Source organism: Manis javanica, chromosome 5 (genome assembly GCF_040802235.1).
Source record: "Manis javanica isolate MJ-LG chromosome 5, MJ_LKY, whole genome shotgun sequence".
Classification (NCBI taxonomy): domain Eukaryota; kingdom Metazoa; phylum Chordata; class Mammalia; order Pholidota; family Manidae; genus Manis; species Manis javanica.
In genome coordinates this window covers 45,490,275-45,515,722 of record NC_133160.1, presented here as the reverse complement: position 1 = coordinate 45,515,722, position 25,448 = coordinate 45,490,275, and the positions used below count along the sequence as shown (strand labels likewise).

Sequence of the window (25,448 nt, the reverse complement as noted above, 5' to 3'; positions counted from 1 at the left end):
GAGAGACTGCAAAAATGATTGGCATGTACTCGTTTGCTTCCTTAATGGTATAATCACTTTTACTCTGATTGCCTTGCCTAGTTATTAGATATATGAAGTGGTCTGCATATCCTTTTGTGTGTCCAGCTTTGCTGCGTTCTGGCCTTGTGGGTGGTCCTGGTCACTGGCTTTGCTGCCTGCCTGAACATACTCTGCTCAGTTTGCTCTGGCTCTCATGCGGCATAACGGTCTCACCTTCCTGATCTCCCAGTCCTAATGGGACTGGGCTTCCAGGTGACATGGACTGAAGCCAGGCTCAGGCTTGTGGTGCTTGGGGGTCATTCCTCATCCATTGCCTGTTCCTGCATCTGTTGCGTATGTTGGAATTACAGTGAGAACTTGTCACTGAATTAAGCAAGAATCTATTATAGAGTTGTGTTTTTTATTTGCTTGGTTTTGGTTTCAAGGAAAAAAATCCTGATTAAGAGAGAAGTCTCGTCAGTTCTTACTTGAAGATTAGTTTTGAGTCCATGATTATGAATGATTTTGATGTCATTATTGGTATTATTTTGGCAATGGTTAGATGGAGTGGGAACTAACCATAAAATAGTGAAGAGAATATAAGGTTTTTGGAATCAGACATGTTTTGGGTTCTGATCCAGCGTTTGCACTTCCTGGCTATGTGGTCATGAGCAAATCACTTTACCTTACAATCACTTTTCTGATTGTCTCAATCATGAAAAAAGGGTTCCTTCCTACCTTGCAGGGTTGTTCTAAGAATCAGAGCAGATTCATTTGGGATTTATGACCATCAGTTGACCTCCCAAGTCCTTTTGTGAAATCCAAGGGGAAGAAGAATGCAAAAGGTCTGGACAGATCTGCCAAGCAATCAAGTGGGCATCATCTTAGTTCTGTACTGAAATTAAAATGTACCATCTAATTGTTATTCATTCAGTCATGTAGACAGTCTACAATTGACAGACACTAAATTTTTAAAAAATTTGGAGTAAGGAGACTGTTAAAGGGAACAAGAAACTTTAAGTTGCCATATTATCCTTTTATCTCTTCCTTATTTTTCCTTTAGGACTTAGTCTTTTCTCTGTCAGGAGATATCTTAATTGGCAAATTTTCTTCAAAATTATAGTGGGGTTTTACTTAGTTTAAGTATTTACCAAATAATGGTGATTACCATAAATGATGTTGTAATCTTTTGTCAGTGCTAAATAGGACCTTTTGCTTGAAGTTCTGAAGGTATATCAGGAAACTGGGCTCTGGTCCTCCTACTTATAATATAAGCCATTACTTTAAAATTCTGTAATCCCCTAAAAGTGGTGAGTAGAGAGAAGAAGAAATGGTTGGTTAGGAAATGTATGTAAGAAAAGGAGTGATTTATACATGAGGGTGTTTTTTCTTGTGTGCCACTATATATTTGATAAAATATTAATTCAGTGCTGAGGAACCTTGAAGATTTTCTCATTCAGATTTTATTTTTTAATGTGAAATAAGACTGCAAAAAAGCCAAGTAAACTGCCCAGATCACAGACCAACTTAGTGGCAGAAACAAGGCTCTGGGACTCTCTTTCCCTCTTCCTCTCACAAGACTAACTTACTAAAAGGATGTCCTGGCCTTCATGTCCAAAGGTCACCCTCTCCTGCTGACTGTATTTTATGGTTTTTCTCTGTGTGGAAGTGTTATTAGTTGTGCATTATGATGATTCAACAGATCTGTGTTCATGTTTGTGAGATTTGCTGAGATGAATTTTATAAGCTGTGGTATGTCATTGTTCTATCCTTGTTTTATAATTAGTCAGTAAAGTGAAGCCAATGCAAGGTTCCCAATAGAGGCATCTTACCACACCGAAGTATCCCCTTTTAAACCTGGGACTAATACTGTACCAAATGCGAGCCTGAAACCTGGTAACATTGCCAGACTCTGCTTTCTCCTCTTATCTCTGCTAAGATTAAGCTTTTGATCCCTATTCATTTTATTATATAGATATACTTTATAGTAATGGCTTCAAATTCATGTTGAAACAAGAATATAAAAATGAATAAACAAGCTGGTATTTCAGTGATAACACAAATATAGAATAAAGTATTAATGATAGCAAATGATAAATTATTTTAATTTTTTCTTTTGCAGTGCCCTTGATTTTTTAAAAATTCATTCATCTTAGTATCAGATTTTAAGCATGAGTGTTTGAAACCTTGTTTCCAATATACCAAACTGTTTTACCTCAATTTTAACACTTTTACCTCTCTAAATACATAGTAAACATGAATTGAAACATAGAGAATGAGGTACACTGCATAAGGGTTACTTTAAATAAGATTTTTCAAATGATCAGAGCAGGCCTGCCTCATAACAGACTTTTTATTCTCAAGTTTTCCCATGTCTATGTTAAACAAAAATTTCTCTTTTAATTATAAAGCAAACTCATCCCTATTTCATCCACAGTACAACTCTTGATGACAGTGAGAGCCTATTTGCATTTGGGTTGAGCAGAAGTGTTTGCAAATTGGTACCTTAACAAGTACATTTTGCTCTGACAGCATGTCAAGGAAGTTAGACTGGATATAAAGCTTCACTCCATTAAGATCAGGGAACTGGAACTTTGTACTTCTTTCAAGAGAGATATATTTTTATTTGAATTTTAAATTATGTGGAATATTTTGGCAGAGGTAAGGTACTGGGCAATTTCACTGTCAAGAAATAGGCAGAATATATGCATAATTGTCTTTGATCATGTGACCAGCTGTAGTGGTGTGGACTATAAAACCAGAGGAGGGACAGAGAGGAAGGCATAGACTCTTAAGGAAAGGAGCCATAAGAACTATGGGAGCTGGAGGCTACTTGGCAGGGGGTGGCGTGACAGTCAGGGACACCTTGGAGAACATGATGTCCAAGTTATGACCTGAAGAGTGAGTGGAAGTTAAAAAGGAGGGAAGAGAAGGGAGGAGGAGTATGTGCAAAGGGCAGGAGCAGGGGAGACCAGGTCAAGGGACTGGAAGAACCTCAGGGAAGAAATTGAATTCTTCTTACTATTATGCTATATTACAGGTGTCTGCAGAACATGCAAACAGGGCTATCTAGTAAGTGGATAGATAGGTCAGGAAACCAGCAAAGAGGTCTGGCTGACCATGGAGATTCAGCAGTCAGCAGAATACAGATGATACCTGGAGCCACGAGATTGGAGACCAAAGTGCAAGCAGAAGGTGCAGTGGCACAGGGAGGGGCAAAGCCAGAGCGCTGGGCCGAATGGGCGATGAGCAGGTGAAGATGGAGTGAGTGTGGAACATTCATTCAAGAAATTTGACTTTAAAAGGGGAAGGAAAGGAGCTCTAGCCCGAGGGTAAGCCTGGGTTTCAGGGAACTTTCTTGGTTTTGTTTTTGAGAGGAAACAGAATTGGAGCATGTTCTAATGCTGATGGAGCAGAGCTGGAGATGTAGGATAGATTGGAGATAAAGGAGAAGTGGGGTTAATAGAGACATAGAGACTCTGAAAAAGAGTTCCAGAGTGGAGGCGGGGACAAGAATAGGAGAGCAGGAGCACCTCTTGGCTTATAGAGCCTGCAGGTGGAGAAGAAGCTAGGTAGATGCATGGGTCTCAGGTACAGAGGTTAAGGGCATTCTTGCTGAATGGGTTGTTCTCCCTGAAGTCTGCAGTGAGTTCATCTGCCAAAATCAGGGGGAAGTTGGTGGGGTTGGAGGTTTATATATAGAAGACAAGGTTTGAATTAGGCATTGTTGGGAGTGAGGGAGCCATCTCAGCAAACAGAACAGTTGTATGAGAGCTTTGCCCTCCCCAGTTATATCTATGACCAGCCACAGACACTAGAGTAACTTAAATCAGCACTTTGTTTATAACTAGTTTCAAAGTAGCTCAACTTCTGACTACAATTGATCAAATGAGTTTGGAAATTAAAAATATCTAAAAGTACTTTTTATTTTAAAATTTATTTTATTAATAGTAATTTAAAATATTTTGTTAAGGGTTATACTTCTTCCAGTGAAGATAATTGAATTCTCTTGTTGATTGGTTGGTTGTAGACACTCATTGTGGCTTGGATCCGAGCAAACCTCTGTGTGTACATTTCTCGGGAGCTCTGGGATGACTTCCTTGGAGTACTGTCCTCCCTCACAGAATGGGAAGAGCTCATAAACGAGTGGGCCAACATCATGGATTCCTTGACAGCAGTGCTTGCAAGAACTGTGTACGGAGTTGAGATGACAAACCTACCTCTGGACAAATTAAGTGAACAAAAGGAAAAGAAGCAACGGGGCAAAGGTATTTCCTCTCAGATAGGTTAACATCTCACAGATACCTGCAGCCGGGGAGGAGGGTGTATTACACATCTAGGCAGTTAATGCACAAATTTCATAGTAAACTGAAGCAGCCTCCCAGATGGTGTCTTTGTAATGGTGGACTTTAGATTGTCTCATAGCACTCTGTCCCCTTAATGAGGATGGTGAATTAGAAAGAAGCTGGAGGAGAAGGTAAATGAAGTGGGGAGGAGGAGTAACAGTAATAGTAATAGCTTGTGCTTGGTACACACTCTCTCTCTTCACCCTCCTGGCAAACTGTGAATTAGATACTATCTCCATATCACAGACAAAGTAACTGAGGTATGGAGTCCACAGGGATGGACTCACTTAAGGTCACATAGCTAAGAAGGGTAAAGCCAGAAATCAAAGCCAGGCAAGTCCAACTCAAGACATCACACAATTAAGATGTATTCTACTGCCTCCCTAGGAATTGTAGAAAAACTCTAAATGCTTCAGATGGGAGTCAGTTTGGTTTTTTTATGTTTCTGTGTAAAAACTGTTTCGAGACCTGGGTCAAATCAAAGTGGAAGACATCAGTGGTGGTTTCTAGGACAGCAGGTTGTCAGCCCCTGTCTTCATTACTGTTTTTAAGTCTGTGACAGTTTTTGGTTTAGTTCACTTGTACTTCCACTTATTGTGTAAACATTTGAGGCAGCTCATAGAAGTACATGTGGCACAATAGGTAAAATACAGAAGGACACTGGGCAAAAAGAAAGTGGGGAACTACAGTCATTATTAAGATTCTGAAGCACACACGGGGAGCCCCACCTGCTTGCTGGCGAAGTGGGGAGGAGACAAGCACAGATATGACTCTGATCTTCACAGGTTACATCAGAAAATCACAGAGTACAAATGGTAAAAACAACCTATTTGTTTAGGTGATACATAGCTTTTTCTGATCCTAAGACCTGAGAGGAATTTCTCCTCCAGAGACATAAAGGGTGCATAGCTTATTGTGGTAGGCCATAACCTCAAATAGCCTCATCATAGATTGTGTCAGTTTCTGTTGTATGACAAATCACCCCAAAACATAGTGGCTTGAATGACAGCCATTTAGTTAGGTCATGGTTTTATGAGTTGGTGATCTGGGTTGGACTCAGTTGGGCAGTTGTTCATCTGGACTCACTCCTGTATTTGCAGTCAGCTGGGCTATGAAGGGGACAGCTAGGCAGCTCTCCTTCTGGGAGTTGGCCAACTGTCAGCTAGGGCAGTGGTGGTGACCAGACCATATATTTTTCATCAACCAGAAGGCTAACTAAGGCTGTTTGCATAATAGTTTAAGGTTCTAGGAGCAGGAAGAGGGCAAGCCCAGATTTTTACAGGCATTTCAAATTTTTGTTTGCTCAGTGTTGCTATCAAAGCAAGTCACCTGACGAAGCCCAGAGTCAGTGTGGGAAATGACACCAAGGATGTGGATACAGAGAGGCATGAATCAATTACAATGATTGATTAACCATAGAAACATGTAATTAATGCTACTGATTCTTAACCTTCACTACAATCTGTGAGTGGCTTGCCAAAGCACCAGTTAGTAAAAGCAAGTTAGTAAGAAGCCAAAGTGTAGTCGTTTAAGTATGTGGTATTCAAGTGAAACAGTTCCAGTTTAGATTCAGACTTTTTAATGCAGTGATTTTCTAACATATTTTAGCAGCAGATCCTTTCTTTTCCCCAGTTGAAGCTGTATAGAGCCCCTTCTAAAAAAATAGATGACTGCAGATTTGGGATTGAAGCAAAGCCTGGGCACTTGTCCTCTGTCTTGTCCTCTGAGAAGCTCTGGGGTCCGCTGTGTAAACCCAGAGCCTAAGAGGACCAAGGTGCTTCCAGCCAGGAACTTAGCTTGTGGTTCTCAGCCCAGAAAGGAGTCTACCTGACTGGGGGTGCCTTTCAGGATGGAGGTGACTTGCGGAGACAAGAAGGGAAGGGCCTTCTCAGACTAAGCACATTTCCTGCCTCCTGAATTCTTGTAATTCACCCTTCCTCTCAGTCCCCACAATATTCTCTTTACCCACACTGTGAAAACAGAGATTCAGGGGAGGAGATAGGTTTGCCTTAGGAAGGTAAACAACTCCAAGAACACTATCTTCTGAATGATACAGAACAAATTTAAGTATTTAATGACCATAGTAAATTTTTCTGATTTATTATACTGCTTTATTCTAAAAACATATTTAAGTGTTCATTGCAGAACACTTGCCTCCTAAGCACTTGACTTATGGAAATAAAATACACGCTAAAAGGAGTCGGGGTGTGAAAAACCACAGGTGGCAGCTACTGTGCAGAAATCTCTAAGGGTCTCATTCTCTTTTCTCCTGGGAATTCCTTGACCACTCATTTGAAATATTTGAACAGATCAGTATGAAAGGAGAGAAGAGAAGTTGAATATCAGAACTGCAATATTGTATTGTTTTGGAGCTTTGCTAAAATAGGATTTTGTATCATTCGTAGATTTTTATTATCCTTGCTCATTTGACTGACTCTAATTATAAAGTTTATAGGTATCAATTTCTCCTGGGATTTGTGAAGAGGTTGACATCTACAGGATAAACTCAGGATCTCTTATTTTCAGGTTTATAAACATGGTTTTTTGAGTGTACTCAGAGCAGTGGTGTAACTTCACTTGACATTTTTCTTATATTGAGAAAGGTTTATTATTTATTATTTTAGATTACTGATGTATGAGTAAGTCCCTAAGTTGCAGTATACGGAACTGGTACCTAATTTGCAACAAGAGAATCTGCTGATTATACATAATTGTATGTGTGAAACGTGCTGAGCACCACAGGCTATGAAACGAAGAATAATGAATTCAGCCTTTAGGTTCTTTTTCTTTGTCTTGTCCTTAACAGGTTATGTTCTAGATCCTCAGAAAGGAACCACTGTGGGGAGATCCTTTTCTCTCAGCTGGCGGAGCCACCTAGATGTGACTGAGCCAATGCGGTTTAGGAGTGCCACCACATCTGGGGCACCAGGGGTTGAGAAAGCAAGAAATACCGTTCGCCAAAAAGCAACCGGTAAACACTTATTTAAGTTTCTTAAAGGTCTAGTTGCTATCTGAAATGAATTTTAGGTACAGAATGCTTTAAAAGTTTTAAAATTCTGCTCAGAACTTAAATAAGGTCCTTTTATTAAATGAGATATCGCTATATCTTTTAACTTTCTCTTCGGGTCACTTTTCAAATCCCAGTTGTTGATATTTATTTCTAAATTCCTGATTGTGAAAAAGACTTGAGATGTTAATATTGAGTAAGACATTTGTGTAAAAGAGAGAAAATAGATGTTTTGTTTGACTCTTGAGGAAAATTGATTCTCAATAATCACACAATTAGTTGCATTATTATTGTTGAATAATGAATCTGAAGAGTGTGGCAACTCATTCTGGTAAAGAAAAGAGAATAATGCACTTAATTTTCAGGACTGGATAGAGACATTTAAATTTTTTACTTTGGAAAACTTAGCTTTACGTGCCCATAGGTGTTATCCTTACAGCTGGTTAGAATTATCAAGAACTTGACCGAGAAATCTCAGTTAATCAGACTCCTTTGCTACACTTTACTCTTAAAACAAAAATAGAAATATTTAAAAAGTAAGCTTATATCCAGTAAATAATAAGAAAAAAGAACCCTACCCACCCACCTGCTGCAGTGACTTTGAGGCCATAACTAAGTTGAAAACAAATTTATCCCAGTTTCCTGTAGTTTTTCATATCAGTAATACCATGCAGTTATAATTGATATTCAGCATACTGACTGCAGAAGTGACAATATCCTCTGGTCATAAATCAGAATCACTGACACTCACTGTATTTTGCAGTACTTAGTAAAGGCTTGATACAGGTGGCTTAGAATCCTATTGGAGTTTTTATGAAAACATATTACACCTTAACTCTAACTGTCTCCTCTAGAACATTTGTTGGTGTCACCTTGTTTTCATTCACCTCCCATTCTACTTCTTCCTGCTTTCCTTCATCCTCTCCCCTGAGGAGAGACCCAGTTCCCAGTAACACACAACTTTTAGGGAGGCTTATTCACTGATTCCCTTTCTCATCCCAATTCCTAAAAGCTCCGTTCTTCCATCACTGGATGCTTAAAAGAAAGGGATCAAAACAGAAGTTTGTGAAAATGGTGGCATCATGCCTAAGCTTCCCAGACTTCCACTGTCCCTCACAACACTTGAATTACAACTTTGAACTTTCAAAACACTTTTTAAAATTTCATTGTCACATTTTAAGAAGCAGCAAATTACTGTATATTGCATAAACCATATGCCACCACTTGGCCAAAACACAGCCATAGAAAAGATTGCATCTTAGTTTTTCAACAGGTATTTCAGACCGAAAATACAGTAGAGGCACCAGTGTATTTTAGAAAGTCCTTCGTACGTTTATGCCAGTGAGGTTCTGCTTATCAGTATTCTCAGGTGTCTGAGAAGCTGTGATATGGCAAAAAAAAAAACACAAAATAAGACTTTTACAAAGTCATATAAAGGTATTTGTAAAGTATGTCACTTAAAAACCATAAACCTGGTTTTATTAAAAACACTTGGGACCATAACCTTTAAAGATAATGCAGATGAGAGCTATTAAGTTGGACAGATCTATCATCCATGTATTTTGCACATACATATGTATTTCCTATTATTTTACTTTTTAAAAAATTAGAAAATATTATGAATCTTTTTTATTTTACCTGTGAAGTCAGTGTTCTTTGAAGATTTTATTATATCATGCTGTTTTAAAAATGTATAAAGACTAAAGAGGTTTCACTCAGTTCTGCTGTTCTTATTATGTGTAATAATTCACCTTTTCATCTTTTAAAAAGGCTCAGAATATTTTCACCATAGATTTTGATTTGCATAGTGGCCATCCTTTAATAAGAAAAAAGCAGCTCATGATGTTTTGTAATTTTAGCATTAAGGTATTTATTATGGGAGACCCATTTGAGAGTGACTTTTTTTCCTAATCCCATTAGGAGAACAATTTGAGATTATTGTAATTTCCTCTACAGACTACACTTAGGTTGAAAATGTCAGTGATGATGGCAAGAGGGAAATAAAAATAAGCAATTGTAGAGTAGAAACACAATGATTAATTTAACAGAGAATGCACTAGTTTTTAATTTAAGAGCCTATCAAGGAGAGTCTTAAAGAATTATAAAGTAACATTGTTCTTGAATGTGAATGATGTTGAAATCTCATGTCTAAAACGAGTGATTAAAGCAAGTCAGTTAATTTCCACAAAAATAATCATTCTACATTTTATTATTTCCCAAATGTCTGGTAATGAATTTTGTAAAGACACGCAATCGTTTGACTTGTAAAAGGAAAACTTTTTAAAACCACACTCAAATGAAATATCTCTGATAATGAGAGATGAACAGGCTTTCAGGGAATTTGAAGTCAGTTTGATGTTTATGAATGTTCTTTTCATTTAAATATTACCTTACACATTTGTGAATTATACTGTAATCACAGTGGGGATAGTCCTTTGTAACTGGGACTTAACACTGGGTGTTGTGATAGCCAAAGGATGGGAAAAAAGAAAGTAAAAAATATGTTTCAATTCTTGCAAATGTATTACTACCATTCATAGTTCTATTTCACTAATATTAAATAAAATTATGTAAAAATATAGAACAAGTAAACCTTTATTTTTTTTAAGGATAAAACTGATGTTACTGATGGTGGTTTCCTATGATACATGTTCTCTGTCCATCCCTTTTTTTAAATGGTCATTTAACCAGCAATATATAGAAAACTTAACGTCTTTAAGTCCATACTAAGAAATTATGCTTTAGTAAGCACAAAATGTGATATAAAAGGACTGGTTTCATGGAGATTTTTACCTTTATTCCAAATACCATATTTTTTAATGTTTAACTTTTATATGTTCTTGAGCGTTTAGGATATTTAATTTACTTAATAACTTACTTTTGAATGCAGTCAGCTCTCAGTAAACCGATTTTTAAATTATTTATTACTTATAGAACAGTTTTAATCTTCGCCTAGATTTTTCCCCAACCTCACCGTGGTCTTTTTGCTTGTGTCCTTTAGGAAGGAAAAATTGATTATATTGTCTGCCCAAATAACTCAAATGAGAATCTGATACACAGCAAACCAAAAAAAAGGGAAAGGCTAACCATATAAAGCATTCTAGAATAAGATAGACTGAGATTATCTATGAATTCTCTATTCTCCCCTGTCATCAGAGTGACTGAAAGTTGGCTGTATTTAGAGACTGTGATTAAATACTGTGCTTTATACTGACTGCTTTAAATGTTATAAAGACCTCCTTTAAATATTTAAAGAGAACCCAGGAAAATGATAGTAATAACGAAGAAGTGAAAGGTACTGATATTCTGACATAATTATTACTTTATCTCTCCTGGAAGCTAAGCGCAGCCAGTCTATCAGCAACTGTATCCACCTTTCTGAGGCTTTGCCTGCCACTAAAAGCCTTCCGCTCCTCCTTCACACCGTGAGCTCTCTCTTACCTGGTTTCTCTTACTCCTCTTGCTCTCACAGGCTGTCAGGTACTGTACTGATGTCTTCTGGGTCCCTGAATGTCCCTGGGCTTCTCCCGCTTGCCTCTGGGCCTCCTTTGTTAATATCCCCACACCAAGCATGTGTGCCTGGCCATTGCACTTGGCATTTATTTTCCATGAATTGTTTTTATGTAGTAAGACATTCAGCAGCAATTAGATGGTCAAGAAAAATGTCTGTAACACTTGTTGGGTCTTGTCATTCCCAGTTAAGAAGGATAGGCCGTCGAATCACTATGTTATATTCTTGAAACCAGTATTGTATATCAACTATGCTTCAGTTAAAAAATAAAAGACCAAAAGTGTTTTGGCCCATAGTTGTTACTAGGAGAAAACAGTGATGCCTGCCTCACTGTGCCTTTTTATGTAGTGCCTGTAGAACAGAAGGGAATTTTCATAAAATTTTATGACAGTTTTGAGCTTATCAGTGTTAGAATGGTTGCTATGTCTCCCCAAAATGAAAATGAAAAAAGCTGGAAAAATTATGCAGTTAAGACTTCCTTGGAGTTAATAAATCATAATCATGTATAAAGTAATGATCAGTTTATATAAATTCACAATGATTATTGAGATTTGAATTTAAAAAATGCTAGTTTCAAAACACAGGAGCATTGTTCTTGGGCTTCTGCTAATTAAAATTGAGTTTAGTTACATTTTGATTGCACACAGTGTATTTTCCAGTTTATTAAGATGTTATAGCACCATAAGTGATTTTTTGGTGTAGATACCTTACAGAAGGATTTACTTTGCTCCACAGTGAGTAATTAGGTCTGTGTCTACTTATTTTTTCCGTGATTCTAAGATGAATGGAAAATCTTACCAAAGAGGGAAATATTTTCATGTTTTTCTTATTTTCAAGAAGATGGCATTATAGATTAGTATGTATTTAATATTGAGCATAGCCTAATTATGGCTTCCTGTAGCACTAAAGCATGTTGTACTTTATAGCAAAGCAGAATTAAAGCTTGATTCCCCTGTTGAATATGTAAAATAGCATATTATTTAATTTACAAAATATAAGGGAAGAAGTTAGTTTTATTGAGACTAAAGACTACATTTCTTAGAAAACTCTTTCTCTCTATTAAACACCAAAGGTGAAAAACAATAAGAAAGGTGCATGGGAAGATGCTTGCCAGTCAGAGTACTGTTGAGCATAACTGTTTAATTTGGTTTTCAAAAAAATACTACTGCCTAGAGATAATAAAGTAGTTAAAATAGTTTTGCTTTCTATATGGCTGGTATATACCCAACAGAAATTTTTTCATGATTTAAAGTTTTCTTTTCTCACAATTCATTTTTTTCCCTGTATTGTTCCATTTTACTGGTTTGTCCAGAGTATGTTCGCACAAGAAATCTCTGCCTGTTAGTAATCTCATTTTGGAAACTTGTCTGTTATTCAGTGGTATATTTTAATTTACTCAGATTCTTGATTGCTATGAATACATACACAGTTCTGACATAAGTTGAGTGTGATTTAGAGCTGTGGCTTGCTCTGGGGACAGTTTGTCATCCAGGAAGCACCTGGCAATACCTGGAGACATTTTTGGTTGTTACGACAGGGGCACTGCCACTGGCATTCCAGTGGATAGGGGCCGGAGATGCTCCTAAACACCCTACAATGTGTAGGGCAGCCCCTCCATGAAGGGTTACTTGATCCAAGCCATGTGTAGGGCTGAATCTGAAAGTCCTTGATTTAAAGTGAAATGGAGCAGGCTAGGGAGGTCTCTGTTTTCCTGCCTTTATCACCCTTATTCCTGGTTTTTATAGCACAGAAGGTAAATGGAAGGTCACCACAGAAGGTTAGTGATATGGTGACTTTAAGAACAACCTGCTGTTTTCTCGGTTTTATCTGACAACTGCAGGAGCTCCTTCTTGTCTGATGCACTTGTACTGTGAAGAGTCTGGGCTGAGAGCAATACATGCTGGTCCTCAGTCTTACATTGTACCTTCTCCATGGGTAGCACACTAGAGTGTCATTAAATCTGTGCTCTAATTTAAATCCTGGTGTTTGGCCTATCTTGCTAACCTATTGCTAAATATAGAGATAAAGGTGTACATCCACCTCTATGTGATATGTAGACACATTTAATGTTGATTTTCTGGCCCCAAGTACTTTACTATAAAAATGATTGCTAATTTTGTTTTCACTTAGCATTTCTTGTTTTTGTTTGTGGTCTATACACTAAACAAAGTGTAATAATACTTTTGTTTTTTAGTCTATACACTAAAAAAGTGTAATAATACAAATAATAGAGAGGTACTTACCTTCAGCCACTATTATGTCCTATTCTGATTTCTTCAGGACTCTATATGCACGCACCCTTTTGGGAAAGTCACAACCAGCTGTATTCCAGTATGAATGACTGTACAAACATGTGGGAGGTAGACTGCAAGTCTCAGTGATTTCCCTTTTTCTCCTTTGAGGAATTAGTTCTTTCCAGCTGTTTTGCAATTCTATGTTGGGACATTTATCAGTCTGTAGTACTTATAGGCCATGCATATTCCACTTTTCTTTTAGGAACATTGTATTAGTAGTAATAAGAGGGTCAATGATCTTCCTTCATTCTAAAAGAGACTTAATGGTCCTAACTGAAAGCCCCACTTAGCTGCTTCTGCGTCTGGTTGTGCAGCTTCCAGATAGTACCTGATTGTCAGAAAGTGCTTGTTGCCAGAGTCTGGACTGATTCACCTTTGGACCTTGTGGGAAACCTCAGCATGTTGAGTTGATTTACATCTCTTGGGCTTTTTATAGAGTCAAGTTATATTATAAATAATGATTTGAAAGTTAGGAAATTACACTATTAATGTGCTTATGCAACCTTGCATTAGGGGTAAATGGAACCCAGAATTCTGGCAATTGAAGAATGAGTCTCATTCCATTTAGTAAGAAAAGCAGTCAGCTGCCTGAAATAAATAGAAGTGCATGAAGAATTTACACAGTTAATTTAATCATGCTGATTCTTCCCTCAGTGGGAAAAAAATGAAATTAATCCTTATTTGATCACTTTCCTGGTGTTTTGAATGGAGCATTTAGAAAGCAATAATTTAGTAATCATATTGTCTAATTTACATTACCAAGAAGCTGGGAAGTTAGTGCTTTAGAATTGGGATTATTGGATTACCTGTGCTTCAGAGAATGCAATTTATGTGGTGGGTCTGAGGCAGAACTCAGCTCTTTGAAGTGATTCAAACAAATTGTGTGATACTCAAACATTACTTACTCTTAAATAAAATGCCAGCAGAGGGAGCTCAAGAACTGTTTTAAAAAAAGGAAGGAGGAGAATGTTTTTGGTATTCATTCACTTAATACAACACATACATTGAGTATATACTTAATAGAAAGCATGAGAAAAGGCTAAGGAATGTACACTTACCAATCAGGAAATGGGGTTTCAGTTGTGGGATAAGAATTTAAAATCCTTTTTTCTGCACTGCATCACTTCACTGCAGGATTAGCTTAGGGCGCCCATGGCACAGCAGCCCTAAATTCTCCCCTTTCTTTCCACCCTCAGCCTGGATGCTCCGTTCTCACCACTTCCAGTGATTCCTACAGGCTTGAACTTTCTCCATCTGAGCAGTCTCTACCAACAGGTTTACAGAAACAAAGCCTTAAAGCTGCATTAGGCCTGTTGGGAAGGCAGACCAGCTGGTTAGCAAGCCTCTCCGTCTGTCGTTTTGAGAACCAGTGGGAACACTTGATTTTGGAAGCCATGGTGCTGTGGCTGTATTGCATCCTACCAGATGGTGATGTTCTTTATCTTTAAAAAGATGCTGCCAGTGTTGGCCTAGCTCTTATTTGTTTCTGCTCATGGCCCGGAAATCAACATCTACCAGATTTGGCATCAAGTTTAAGTGAATAAAGCCACTCTTGATACTACCCATGTAAACTGGCTCTTGCCAATTCTTTTTGAGAGAATTGGGAAGCTCTTGGGCTCCCTCTATTGGTACTGGATCACCAAGCACGTTCATTAACAAATACATACTCTTCCCAGGTTTCAGTGTCTTACATAGTTAAAATAAGCAGTGAAGGAAGACACTGGAAGGGGTTGGCCGCATGTAATTATCTGGCTTCCATTATCTAATTCTGAAAAGCCTAGAAGCTGACCTGTGGAAAGGGCCTAGTCTATGCTTTGGGATATGCAGGTAGATCCTATGTATGTACGTACGTCTTGTGTTTGTGGGAAAATGAAGAGTTCAAGAGGACGGGCTATTCAAGAGAAGATAGGAGCAAAGACAACTGGGAAAGACAAGACTTTATTGAACTGTCTTCTCTTGCCACCTTGGCCTTGCTGTTGCGTGTGCCCCTAAGTTCAGCTTCCTGTCAGTCTCTAAATTTAGACTGGCCCAGTAATCTGAACTGTAAGTTAAGGCTCACACAAATTTCATAGTTGTGACATCTTATAGCTTATACTTTAAAAGGAAATTTTTATTTGGATAATAAAAATAAAGCAGCTACACTTTGTGGAAATCCTATGTATTATACTTAGAGTCTAACTATGTAAACTTCTTGGTTAGGGTGAGCCAGCACTTTGGCTCATGGCTCAGGTTACAGGGTTATACAGAGAGTGGCACATCGGCAACGAGTCTCATTTCAGGTTAGAAATTGGATGACACTGCCAGGTAAGACAACACAGCTGGATTTTGATCTGTCTTTGCTTAGGAGTGAAACTTTAATTAAAATTGTTGGAAAATATGATGTTATATGGATGTAAAATTTCATGACTATGTGAGGGTGAAATCTGGTGCAGGTTGCAGTGGTGGGGTTCATACAAAGAACCACATGGCAAGTCCTATAGGAGAGAGATGTCCAGGCAGCATGGAAGAGAGGTCAGGTCTGAGGTTAGCGTAGAGGAGTGAGCAACAGGTGCCACATGGACTAGGGCTGCCTGAGACTGAAGTGGCAAGAGCTCCTTGGAGGGGAGTCAAGTCTGTGGGGTGAGATTATGGAGGATTCTGTCTTCACAGTGAGTGTCATGGCCTTTACCATCCCATGATGGAAGGCCTCGGCTGGAGAGGAACCATGCAGTCCAGTCTTTATTTAACAGGAACCTCTCTGGGGCCGCATAGAGGATAGATTTGAGGGTGGCAAGAAAAGGGGAGCAGTGACCAGTTAGGAGGCCATTAAAATAACCAGGCAAAAGATGATGCAACCCTGAAACTGTGATTCTAGAGGGGGGCGGGGGAGTAAGATGGTTCTTTCAGTGCATAGGGTCGTCCTGGGAAATTTAGAAATGAGCTACGAAGGAACTCATTCTTGAAGAGAATTTGTAATAATGCAAGCTGAGATTGTCCAGTGGTGAGTACTCAGCTGTAGTTTTCTGTTTTATGACATATATGTATTTATTCTCTAAAAATACCAGTGAATCATTTTTGTACTTTAGTGACTAATTCAACACTGTATTTGGTGATGTAAGCCATTAAATAATCATAGTATTTTATTTTGGACAGTTGTGCCTTCATCAATTAAAAGGAATAGTAGAGTTGAAATTCCTATTTCCTTTTATCTTCCTTTAGGGTGTGTGTCTGTGTGACTTTCTCCCTCCTCAGATGTAAATTACCTATTTCATGTGTCTCCAGTCTCTCCTGGCATGCCTGTCCCTGAGATTCTAAATGACTTTTACAGTTCTCAACCAAGTATGCAGCTTTTTCTCTTTTTTTCTCCCTTCACTTTGAAAAATAAAATACTCTGTACAACTGAAAAAGATGTACTCTTGGAGTGGAATATTAACCTTTGACAAGTGTAGAAAACCATATGAGGTAAATGCAGATTATCTCTCCACACAATTTTTGAAGGAAAAAAGTATCTAAAACTATATTTAGAATCGGTTGTTCTAAGTGGTGATGTTATTTCTAAAAATTTTGAAATGCATCCCTGCATGTTTTGTGTTACCGCCCACAGAGGTGGAAGAATGTCCGCAGTCAGAAGGCGCACCTGCAACTGAGCCTGAGCGCCTAGTGGCAGAGCAGCTGCTGCAGGCCTCTCGGAGCAGCAGCACGCCTGAGGTCTCTGAGCCACTGTGCTCAGACTGCCCACCAGGTACATACAAGCAGCTTCAGTTCTTAACATGGGACTGTGATTCTGACAGGAAACAAGCTGCACATCGTATTTCTTTCTACATTCATTCTAATGCTACTTGTATTTATTTCGAGGGAGTTTTCTTTGTAAGTTGATTGCAAGGATTTATTTCTGGCAATGAAATATTTTCACTATTTATTTGTATGGTGTATATGTGTGTAGTTTTTTCAAGTGTGGCATGTTTGGGGAACAGGAAGGTGCAGAGGAACTGGAGTGGGCAGGAAGCAGAGAACGTCACACCACGAGGTCAGGAAGAGCAGCAAGTTAGGTAGAAGGCAGAGAGGTAGGGTAAGGACATGTGGGGAAGGGCTCTGAGGAGAGCCATGAAAGTTGACAATGACAATGGAGAACCAGTCAGACTCGTGAAAAATTTGTTAGCAGCTTATAGACTCTGCTGAGGTTGAAAATAGTAATTTGTAATAACATTAATCTATACCATTTCTCAAATAAGTTTCAGCAATAACAGGACATGGAAAACAAAGAGGTGGACCTGTAAACCGTAAATAGTATATTTTACAATGAAAGCGTATGTTTAAATTGTGTCTGATGTCAGTGAACATACTGGTCGTTTAGTTTCATGAATGCAGTAAGAAATAAACAAATCTTATTTATTAACATATTCTCATAGTTCTTCATGTCCAGGTCATATTAGGCTCATCAAATGACTTTTAGAAATCTTAAAATACGAAAATACAAAAAAAAGTCTTAAGATAAGAAAATACAATAAAAATAATTTGAGAAACTTAACTGATTTTCTGTTCTACAAAACATTTTGTTTTAGATTATTGCGATTTTTTTCCCTTAAATATTTGGTAGAATCCACCCAGTTGCTTGGAGCTTTCTTACAGGAAGATTTTTCAATGCCATTTAAATTTTAAAATTATTAAAAGGCTATTCAGATTTTCCTTTTCCTGTTTGACTTGGATAAATTGTGTTTTTCTAGCAATTTGTTCAATTCATGTCTTTTTAAAAATATTTATTGGCCCTAGATTATTTATAAAATCCTCTATCATATTTTTAATGTTTGCAGGCTTTGTGATGATATTCCCTTTCTTATTACTGAAAATAGTTATTTGTGCTGACTCTTATCAGTCTATTTCAAGCAATACTGAGCCACCTTTTCCTGTCAGCTCAACTGGCTAATTCAGGCAGGTTTTCTTTGAGATCTCTTCCCCACGTCCCCCAGGAGAGGTCTTTTTGCCCTCCCCTGTGCTAACATCATGTGCTAAGTGGACCGCTTGGCTGTAGTGAATAGCATTCAATCTGCTCTCTTAAAGATCTCTGTGGGGAAAAGGCACCAGGTCTACAGAGTAGACTTGACCCATAGGCTACCAGTTTGCCAGATCCAGAACTTCTGTTTTTACTTATCTTAGGAAAACCTAAGTTTAATAATTAACTAAATATAAAAATCTTTTTCTAATTTAATCACCTGAAATACTCTTTCTGTCAATTTTTTCTGCCTAAATCTCTAGGTCAACAGGTCGAAAATGCACAGAATTTGAGTTCTTTAGAAGCCAAACCAATTCAGGAGAACAAAGGACATGTGAAGAAAGAACATGAAGGAATAACAGTAAGATATTTTCAAACTAATCATTTTGTCATTAAAATAAACATATCAATTTATCACAGCTCTGTTTACAATAGCCAAGATATGGAAGCAACCTAAGTGTCCATCAGTAGATGAATGGATAAAGAAGATGTGGTACATATACACAAGGGAATACTATTCAGCCATAAGAAAGAAACAAATCGTGCCATTTGCAACAACATGGATGGAGCTAGAGAGTATTATACTCAGTGAAATAAGTCAAGCAAAGAAAAACAAATACCAAATGATTTCCCTCATTTGTGGAGTACAACAACAAAGCAAAACTGAAGGAACAAAATGGCAGCAGTCTCACAGACTCCAAGAAGAGACTAGTGGGTACCAAAAGGGAAGAGTGGGGGAGGGTGGATGGGGAGGGAGGGAGAAGGAGATTGTGGGGTATCATGATTGGTGCACATGGCGTGTGTGTGGTCACGGGGAAGACAGTGTTGCTCAGAGAGGACAAATAGGGACTCTGAGGCATCTTACTACACTGATGGACTGTGACTGCAATGGGGTATGGGGGATTACTCGATAATAAGGGTGAATGTAATGATCACATTGTTTTTCTTGTAAAACCTTCATAAGAGTGTATATCAATGATACCTATTTAATAAAAAAAACGAATTATTGGTAAAATCAGTAAATATATCAGTGAAGTGATACTTTCTTTTTAAAAATTTATCCATTTAGACAGGTTATAGGCCCAAGTGACTTTGACAACTCTTAAAGTCTTGCTCGCTTTCTATGTAAAACTACAGTCACGTTACAAAAGTAGAAAAACAGGCATGAATGTGCATTTTATCACCCAGCCTATATCCTCACCTGCCAAATGTTTATTCAAATCCCTTGTTCCTGACACCTCTTTGATATTAGCCACCACCTGGCATGAGTTGATAGATAAGCAAGTTTTTGCAAAGTTCTGTATGTTTACTTTTCTTAAAAAATACAAAATAATTTTTAGACCATATAGAAAAAATTAAAAAGTAGCCCATAACTCATTCATGCAGGTAACTCCTATTTATTCATTAAAAACATGTATATAGTATATATTAGTAGAAAACTCATATACCATAGGAAGGTGCAAAATAAACAGAAAAAGCTTCTCTCTACTCTCCCTTCCTGAAAGATAACCTGTGTTGTTTCATCTATCTTTATTTTTTAAAGGGCATATACATATATATTCTGTATATATATGTATATTATGTATGTATATTTCAACAATCAAGCAAACACCCACAAACCCACCACCCACCTCAAGAAGTAGGATATTTGCAGTATTGTTCTTTGGCCTATGAATTCCTTCCGTATCCCCTCAGGCAGCAGGTTTACGCTGGCTTCAGTTTATCATGTCCTTGATTTACTCTATAGTTTTGCCCTTTATGTATGCATCTCCAAACAATATGTCCTTTAGTTTTCTTTATTTTTAAACTTTATGAAAGTGATACTATTGTTTTGTTCACTCAGTTATGTATTTCTAAGAATACATTGTGGCATGTAGCTATAGTTCAGTAAGTTTTTTCTGCTGTATGATACTCCACTGTGAGCATAACACAATTTATTTTTCTATTCTCTTGTTGATTAGCATTTAGATTGTTCCAAGTTTTTTTTTAAATGAAAAACGCAACTGTGTACATCTTGTATGTGTTTCAGATCTACGTTTAAGCCTTTCTATGTGTTGGCTGTCTAGGAGTGGAATTAATGAGTCATAGAGTAGAAGCATGTTCTTCTTTACAAGAGAATGTGTGTTTTCCAAAGTGGTTGCAATGTATAAAGACCTCCCATTCATCCACTTTCATAACACTTAATATTGTCAGATTAAAAAATTTTTAAGAGTCAAGTGGGTGAAAATGGGATCTCATTTTATTTTGTGCTTCTCAGATTATTAATAAACTTTAAAATATTTTCCTATATTCATTTACTATGTGTATTTCATCTGTGAAATGCTTACTGATGTCTTTGCCATTTTCCTATTGATTTGTCTTTTTCTCTTTTATTTGTCCTAATTCTTTAGATAGTCTGAATACTGACCCTAGTTTGGTTCTGCTTCTGGCACATAACCTTCTTTCAGTGAGGGGCTTATATTTCACTTTCTCTGGTGTCTTTTGATGAACACAAGTTCTTAATTTTGATATTTTTGATTAGCAGTGATTTTTATGGTTAGCTTTATGAAAATTTTTTAAATATAAGCTCCACAAGGATAAAAATATTAATTATATTTATAAATGTTTCAGTTTTGCTCTATGTGTTTAAGTCATCCATCTGGAATTGATTCTTGTTCATGGAGTGATGGAATGCTGTAGGGATCCATCCAATTTCATTTTTTTCCCACATGATCACTTATCCTAAGGGGTCCCTTTTATTGAATCTAATTTTCCTTCCTTGATCTGAAATGCTCCCTTTCTCTTAAATACACTGTTTCCCAGGTGTGTCGGGCTTTATTTTGGTGCTTCTTTTCTTAATTCTTTGGTTATTTTTTCTCTCTGGACAGTACTAGTATGTCTTTATTACTGTAGTTCTCCTCCCCCTTCTAATGGAAGCTGTTGCTGAGAAGTCTTCTGTCCATCCTGTTTGTTGTTCTTTGCTCTTTGTTCCTTTTCCTTCAGTTTCACATTATATTAATGTGCATTTTCTTTTGGTGTGTACATTTGTCCTGTTTGTATATGCTCTGTGCCATGTATCTGTGAATGCTTATTCTTCTATTGTTTCTGGAATATTCTTGGTAATCGTTTCTTCAAATATGGCCTATTTTTTGTTTTTTCTGCTCTTGCCTTCTGGAATTCTTGGAGAAGTATATTTAGACAGTCTTCCTTTTGTCTTCCATGTCTCTTAAGCCTCCTTTCTTATTTTCCATGTCCTTTCCCGCTGGGTACATTCTGTGTAATTCATCAGATCTCTCATTCAGTTCAGTAATTTTCTGTTTATTCATATGTAGCCTGCTGTGTAATGTTTTTTTCCATTGAGTTTTTTAGTTTTTTAGTTATATCTTTTCCTTCTGAAAGTTCAGTACTTTTTTTCAAGTACATTGTAATTTTTAATCTGTTTTTGCTTGCTCATTTTTGTGGTTTACATATCTTATTTGTTTAAAATAGTCACAAGATATGGTTCTGAATTTTTCATTTGATTATCTGAAGTGCTTGTGAGGAAGGGCGTCTAAATCTGATATTTGTTGTTTTTGAGACTCTTGTGTTTGGTGATTTATTTCCACTGGTGTTTGGTGACTTTCAGTTTTGAATTCCTGCCTGGCTGATCTTAATCTACAGAAAATCTGAAGGTCTGAAGTGATGGGGTTTGACCAGAACAACATTTGCATTTGTTTCTTCCAGGAACCAGGGAGTATTCCTTTAATTCTGGAGTCTTGGTCCTTTTGCCTCTGGTTGTGGTAATACTAGATTTACCATTACAGTAGCTCCATTTCACTGCCCTGGGTCCTGCTCCCTTTGAAGTTGGGGAGGCAAATCACGTGGAGTTTTATTTAACTTCCTGTGAGCTCAAAACGTTTATGTAAGATCTAGTTCTGTAGTTAGATATTTTGTCTCTTATTTTATTAGAGGCAGAGGAGCCCACATTCTGCTTTTCAATTAAGGAAATATCCTGAGTATAGTTCCATTATCATATTAGATATATATCATCTTTATTTAAGGCTGGGTAATATTTTTTCATATACTGTTAGTTTCCTAAATATTTTATTCATGGCCTACTTCTGTATTTTAGCTTAATAACCTGTCTTATAATTATACATCTTGGTCCCCCACCACCACCTTTTCATTAGTTTAATTGTATACTATTCATTCCTTTTGTTAGCTCATTGAACTCTAGGTTTTTTATACATTCTGCAGTGGAGGACCTTAAATTTGCTATTTTATTCCTAACTTTATCCTCTGTCTCCTCTATCTTCTATCTCTAAATCCAGTCCTGCATTTTTGTTGCCCATTTATAGTATATTCTCTTTAGATATTCATCCCAAAAATGAAAATTAAAATATCAGAGGTTCCTTCCTTCCTTCCCTCTCTCCCTTCCTTCCTTCCTTCACCATCATTTTCATGGCCTTCTAGATTCATATCCTTTTATAATTTAATTTTCTTGCACTCCCATATGCAGCTCTTATATATGCCCTCATATAAGCTCTTGTCTGTCATTTTGCTGCATTTTCTTATTTATCTTTTCTCCTTTTCAGTCATCAAAAGCCTTGGCTGCTCATTCCCAAACCACTACAACAGTTCCATAGCAGTTTTACTCTTTAATCCATCTCACAGATAACTACTGGACTTATATTTCTAGTTATGTTTTTAATTTCAGTAAGCTATTGTCTGGAACATAGAGTTGCTCATTTTGTCAATATTGGGTTGAAATATGTAAGCCTGATGTTAAAGGCCCACTGGCAGCTGCCTCTTTTAAAAGGTGGTCTGCATTTTCTTCTTACCATTTCCCTTCTTCACCAATTGCCCTGCATGGCCTGCTATAATCAGCTTCTTTTCCTGCACATAGAGGTTGCTGATTATCACTCAGTGCCTCCTGCCTTGAGTCCCCTCCTGCCTTCTCTCTACCACTTCATGTCTGTTGCCCTCTTGAACAGCGCTCCTGTAACTGTGAGCCAGTTAAGGTAACGCTTTATTCTGCATACCTTTTAGACAGTTTACTCGCATATTTTGCTTATGTACATTGTAATCATTTTGTGTAATATGTGTGTGTTTTCTCTCTCCAAGCAAGTTACAAGTTTTGGAGGATGCAGATTGCCTCCACATGTCTTGGTCCTCTGTATGTAATAAAAGGTTCTGTTCTGAGCAATGGTCAGGAAAGTCTGTTGCTTATTTAACAGAAAGCACTAAGTGACCTTTAGACATCTGGGTAGAGTTGACACTGTCCCTTCCAGCACACTCACCATTCATGGGTAACTTAAGTCTTCTGGAGAACTGCATTCACTATAAATGTGTGCTCAAGCAGAGGTATGAATAGAACTTTAAAATAAATTATTTCCATACCATTTAGCATACCTTCTCAGTAGATCAATTTAATTAGATGTCAGTTGACAAAATAGAAGCCATACATTTTAGCCCTTGAGTAATTTATAATTCAGTTATGATAATTTGTGAACCCATAGCCTTCAAATGGAAAATATCATTCAATTTTTTGTTGCTGTTATTGTTTGTTTCTTTTTCTTAAGAAATGTGGACTAGAAACTTAATGGTCTTATAAAAATTAAAACTTTCCTGTAACAAATTCAGTCATTCTTTTTGTCTGAAGGTCTTAGTTCGAAGAAGCAGTGGCCCTGGTGAACTGGATTTAGATGATGATCTTCAGACGCAAGAACAATGTAGGGAAAGACAGAAGAGTAAGTTCCAGGAAATGTGGTCTGCATTTGTCCTCTTCAGACTTGACATACTTTGTTTTTTTACTTTCTAGCTCTAGTGATACTTTATCACAATAAGAAACCTGGTTGTAAAATGAGACATTTTCATTCCTGGACTCCCAGGAATTGATGGATGATTAGTCCACAAATGATAAAATAGTCCTAGTCAGTACCTATACCTTAGAGGCCAGCCTATCTTTCCACTCCTGGGCCTTTTTTCAGGCAAGAGGCACAAGGCTGACCTGGGTAAGCAGACAGATCCAGAAGAAAAAATGATCTTCCCTAGAAAGTTCCCATAGGCTATGAACAAAAAGCCTCAGAAGGACACTGAAGTCAATAGTATAAGTACTTAAAAAATAAAATTTGATTGGAACCCTGAGACATAGTATCACAGAGTGTAAAATATAGCCCTTATATGGGGTTCCCCAAAGTCAGGTGCTGGGTCTGCTCTTCTCAGAGGAGCATGGGAATAAAGACCTGTAGATCTTGGACAGTATACGATGGAGCACAGAGGAGCTCTGCTGAGGCTCTCCCTCCGGCCCTGTAGCTTAGAGTTCTGTGGCAGGTGAGATTAGGGACCTAACAGGTTGGTGACTGGAATAACTTCCAGTTTTTTGCAAGTGAAGAGAGGACAGTAGATTTGAAGCAGCAAGGCTAGGGGACTGTCAGCAGCAGATACAAAGAGCAGCTGGAAGAGTCAGCAGAAAAGGTAGACAAAGAAAATTATTATGGAGTAGAAAGGAGACTTTGAGGAGCAGATTGTCTGGGTCTGTTTAGTGTTAGACTAAATAGTCCACATAAGGCTAAGTAGCCTTTGAAAGCATCATTGTATTTTGACAAGTTAGAACTTTGTAGTGTTTAAAAGGGAGAATTCCTATTGGAGAAAATCTTTTGCAGTGGGACACCTCACCCTGCAGGGATCCTGGGTACTTTACTCTGGGTTTAGTTCTGGACATTGAACATGAGGTATAAAGCATCTTTAGGTTCTTTTAGCTGGCAGAATAAACTTGCATTTGTAATGAAATCAATTCCACCCTCTTTCTCTACCCACCCCCATTTTGTGGTTGAATAAGTCACAGTAGAAAACTTAAGGACTTGGTGTGATATTTCAGGTCTATGGTATAACTGAGTTGAAGACCCTCTGAAAAGAATGTCACTTGAGTTATATGTCATAGCGCTTGTAATGACTCTTCATGCCATGTCCGGGGAAGCTTTTTGTCATTGGCCAGGAACCCCACATGGGCCTTGATTCCCTGAACAATTTCTGCTGTGTCAGCTGCATTGATACCTGCGAACAGTCTGTTCCCAGGTGTTTGTTGTCTCAGACTGGTTCTTCGTTACACCAGGTGAAAGCGTCAGCAGTGACACAGCTCTAGGCTATAACAATGAGGCAGAGCTGTCCATGGGCCCGTGGCAGACCTGTGAGGATGACCCGGAACTGAACACTCCCACAGATGGGACTGGCTCCGATGCCCGCCACTGGCTACAGCTGAGTCCCACCGGTGCCTCAAATTTAACAGGTAACTGTATTGTTTAAAGAGATACTAGTGTTAACAGTGGAGAGACCCCAGAGTTTCCTAGTTGTAAGAACTCTA

The 25,448-nt window shown here is 37.8% G+C and overlaps 1 protein-coding gene across 3 annotated transcripts in view; it reads left to right on the top strand.

Moving 5' to 3' along the window:
- Window positions 1-25,448, top strand: part of RALGAPA2 (Ral GTPase activating protein catalytic subunit alpha 2) — a 401,571-nt gene that overhangs the window by 145,775 nt on the left and 230,348 nt on the right. For 2 of the 3 annotated variants that reach the window (XM_073236983.1, XM_073236982.1), the window contains 6 exons: window positions 4,031-4,268; window positions 7,153-7,317; window positions 16,742-16,879; window positions 18,391-18,488; window positions 23,748-23,835; window positions 25,200-25,373. In XM_073236983.1, coding sequence (XP_073093084.1) covers window positions 4,031-4,268; window positions 7,153-7,317; window positions 16,742-16,879; window positions 18,391-18,488; window positions 23,748-23,835; window positions 25,200-25,373 — 901 coding nt within the window. Of the gene's footprint in view, window positions 1-4,030; window positions 4,269-7,152; window positions 7,318-10,692; window positions 10,834-16,741; window positions 16,880-18,390; window positions 18,489-23,747; window positions 23,836-25,199; window positions 25,374-25,448 lie in introns of all 3 variants that reach the window. The other variant, XM_073236981.1, reaches the window with a different exon arrangement.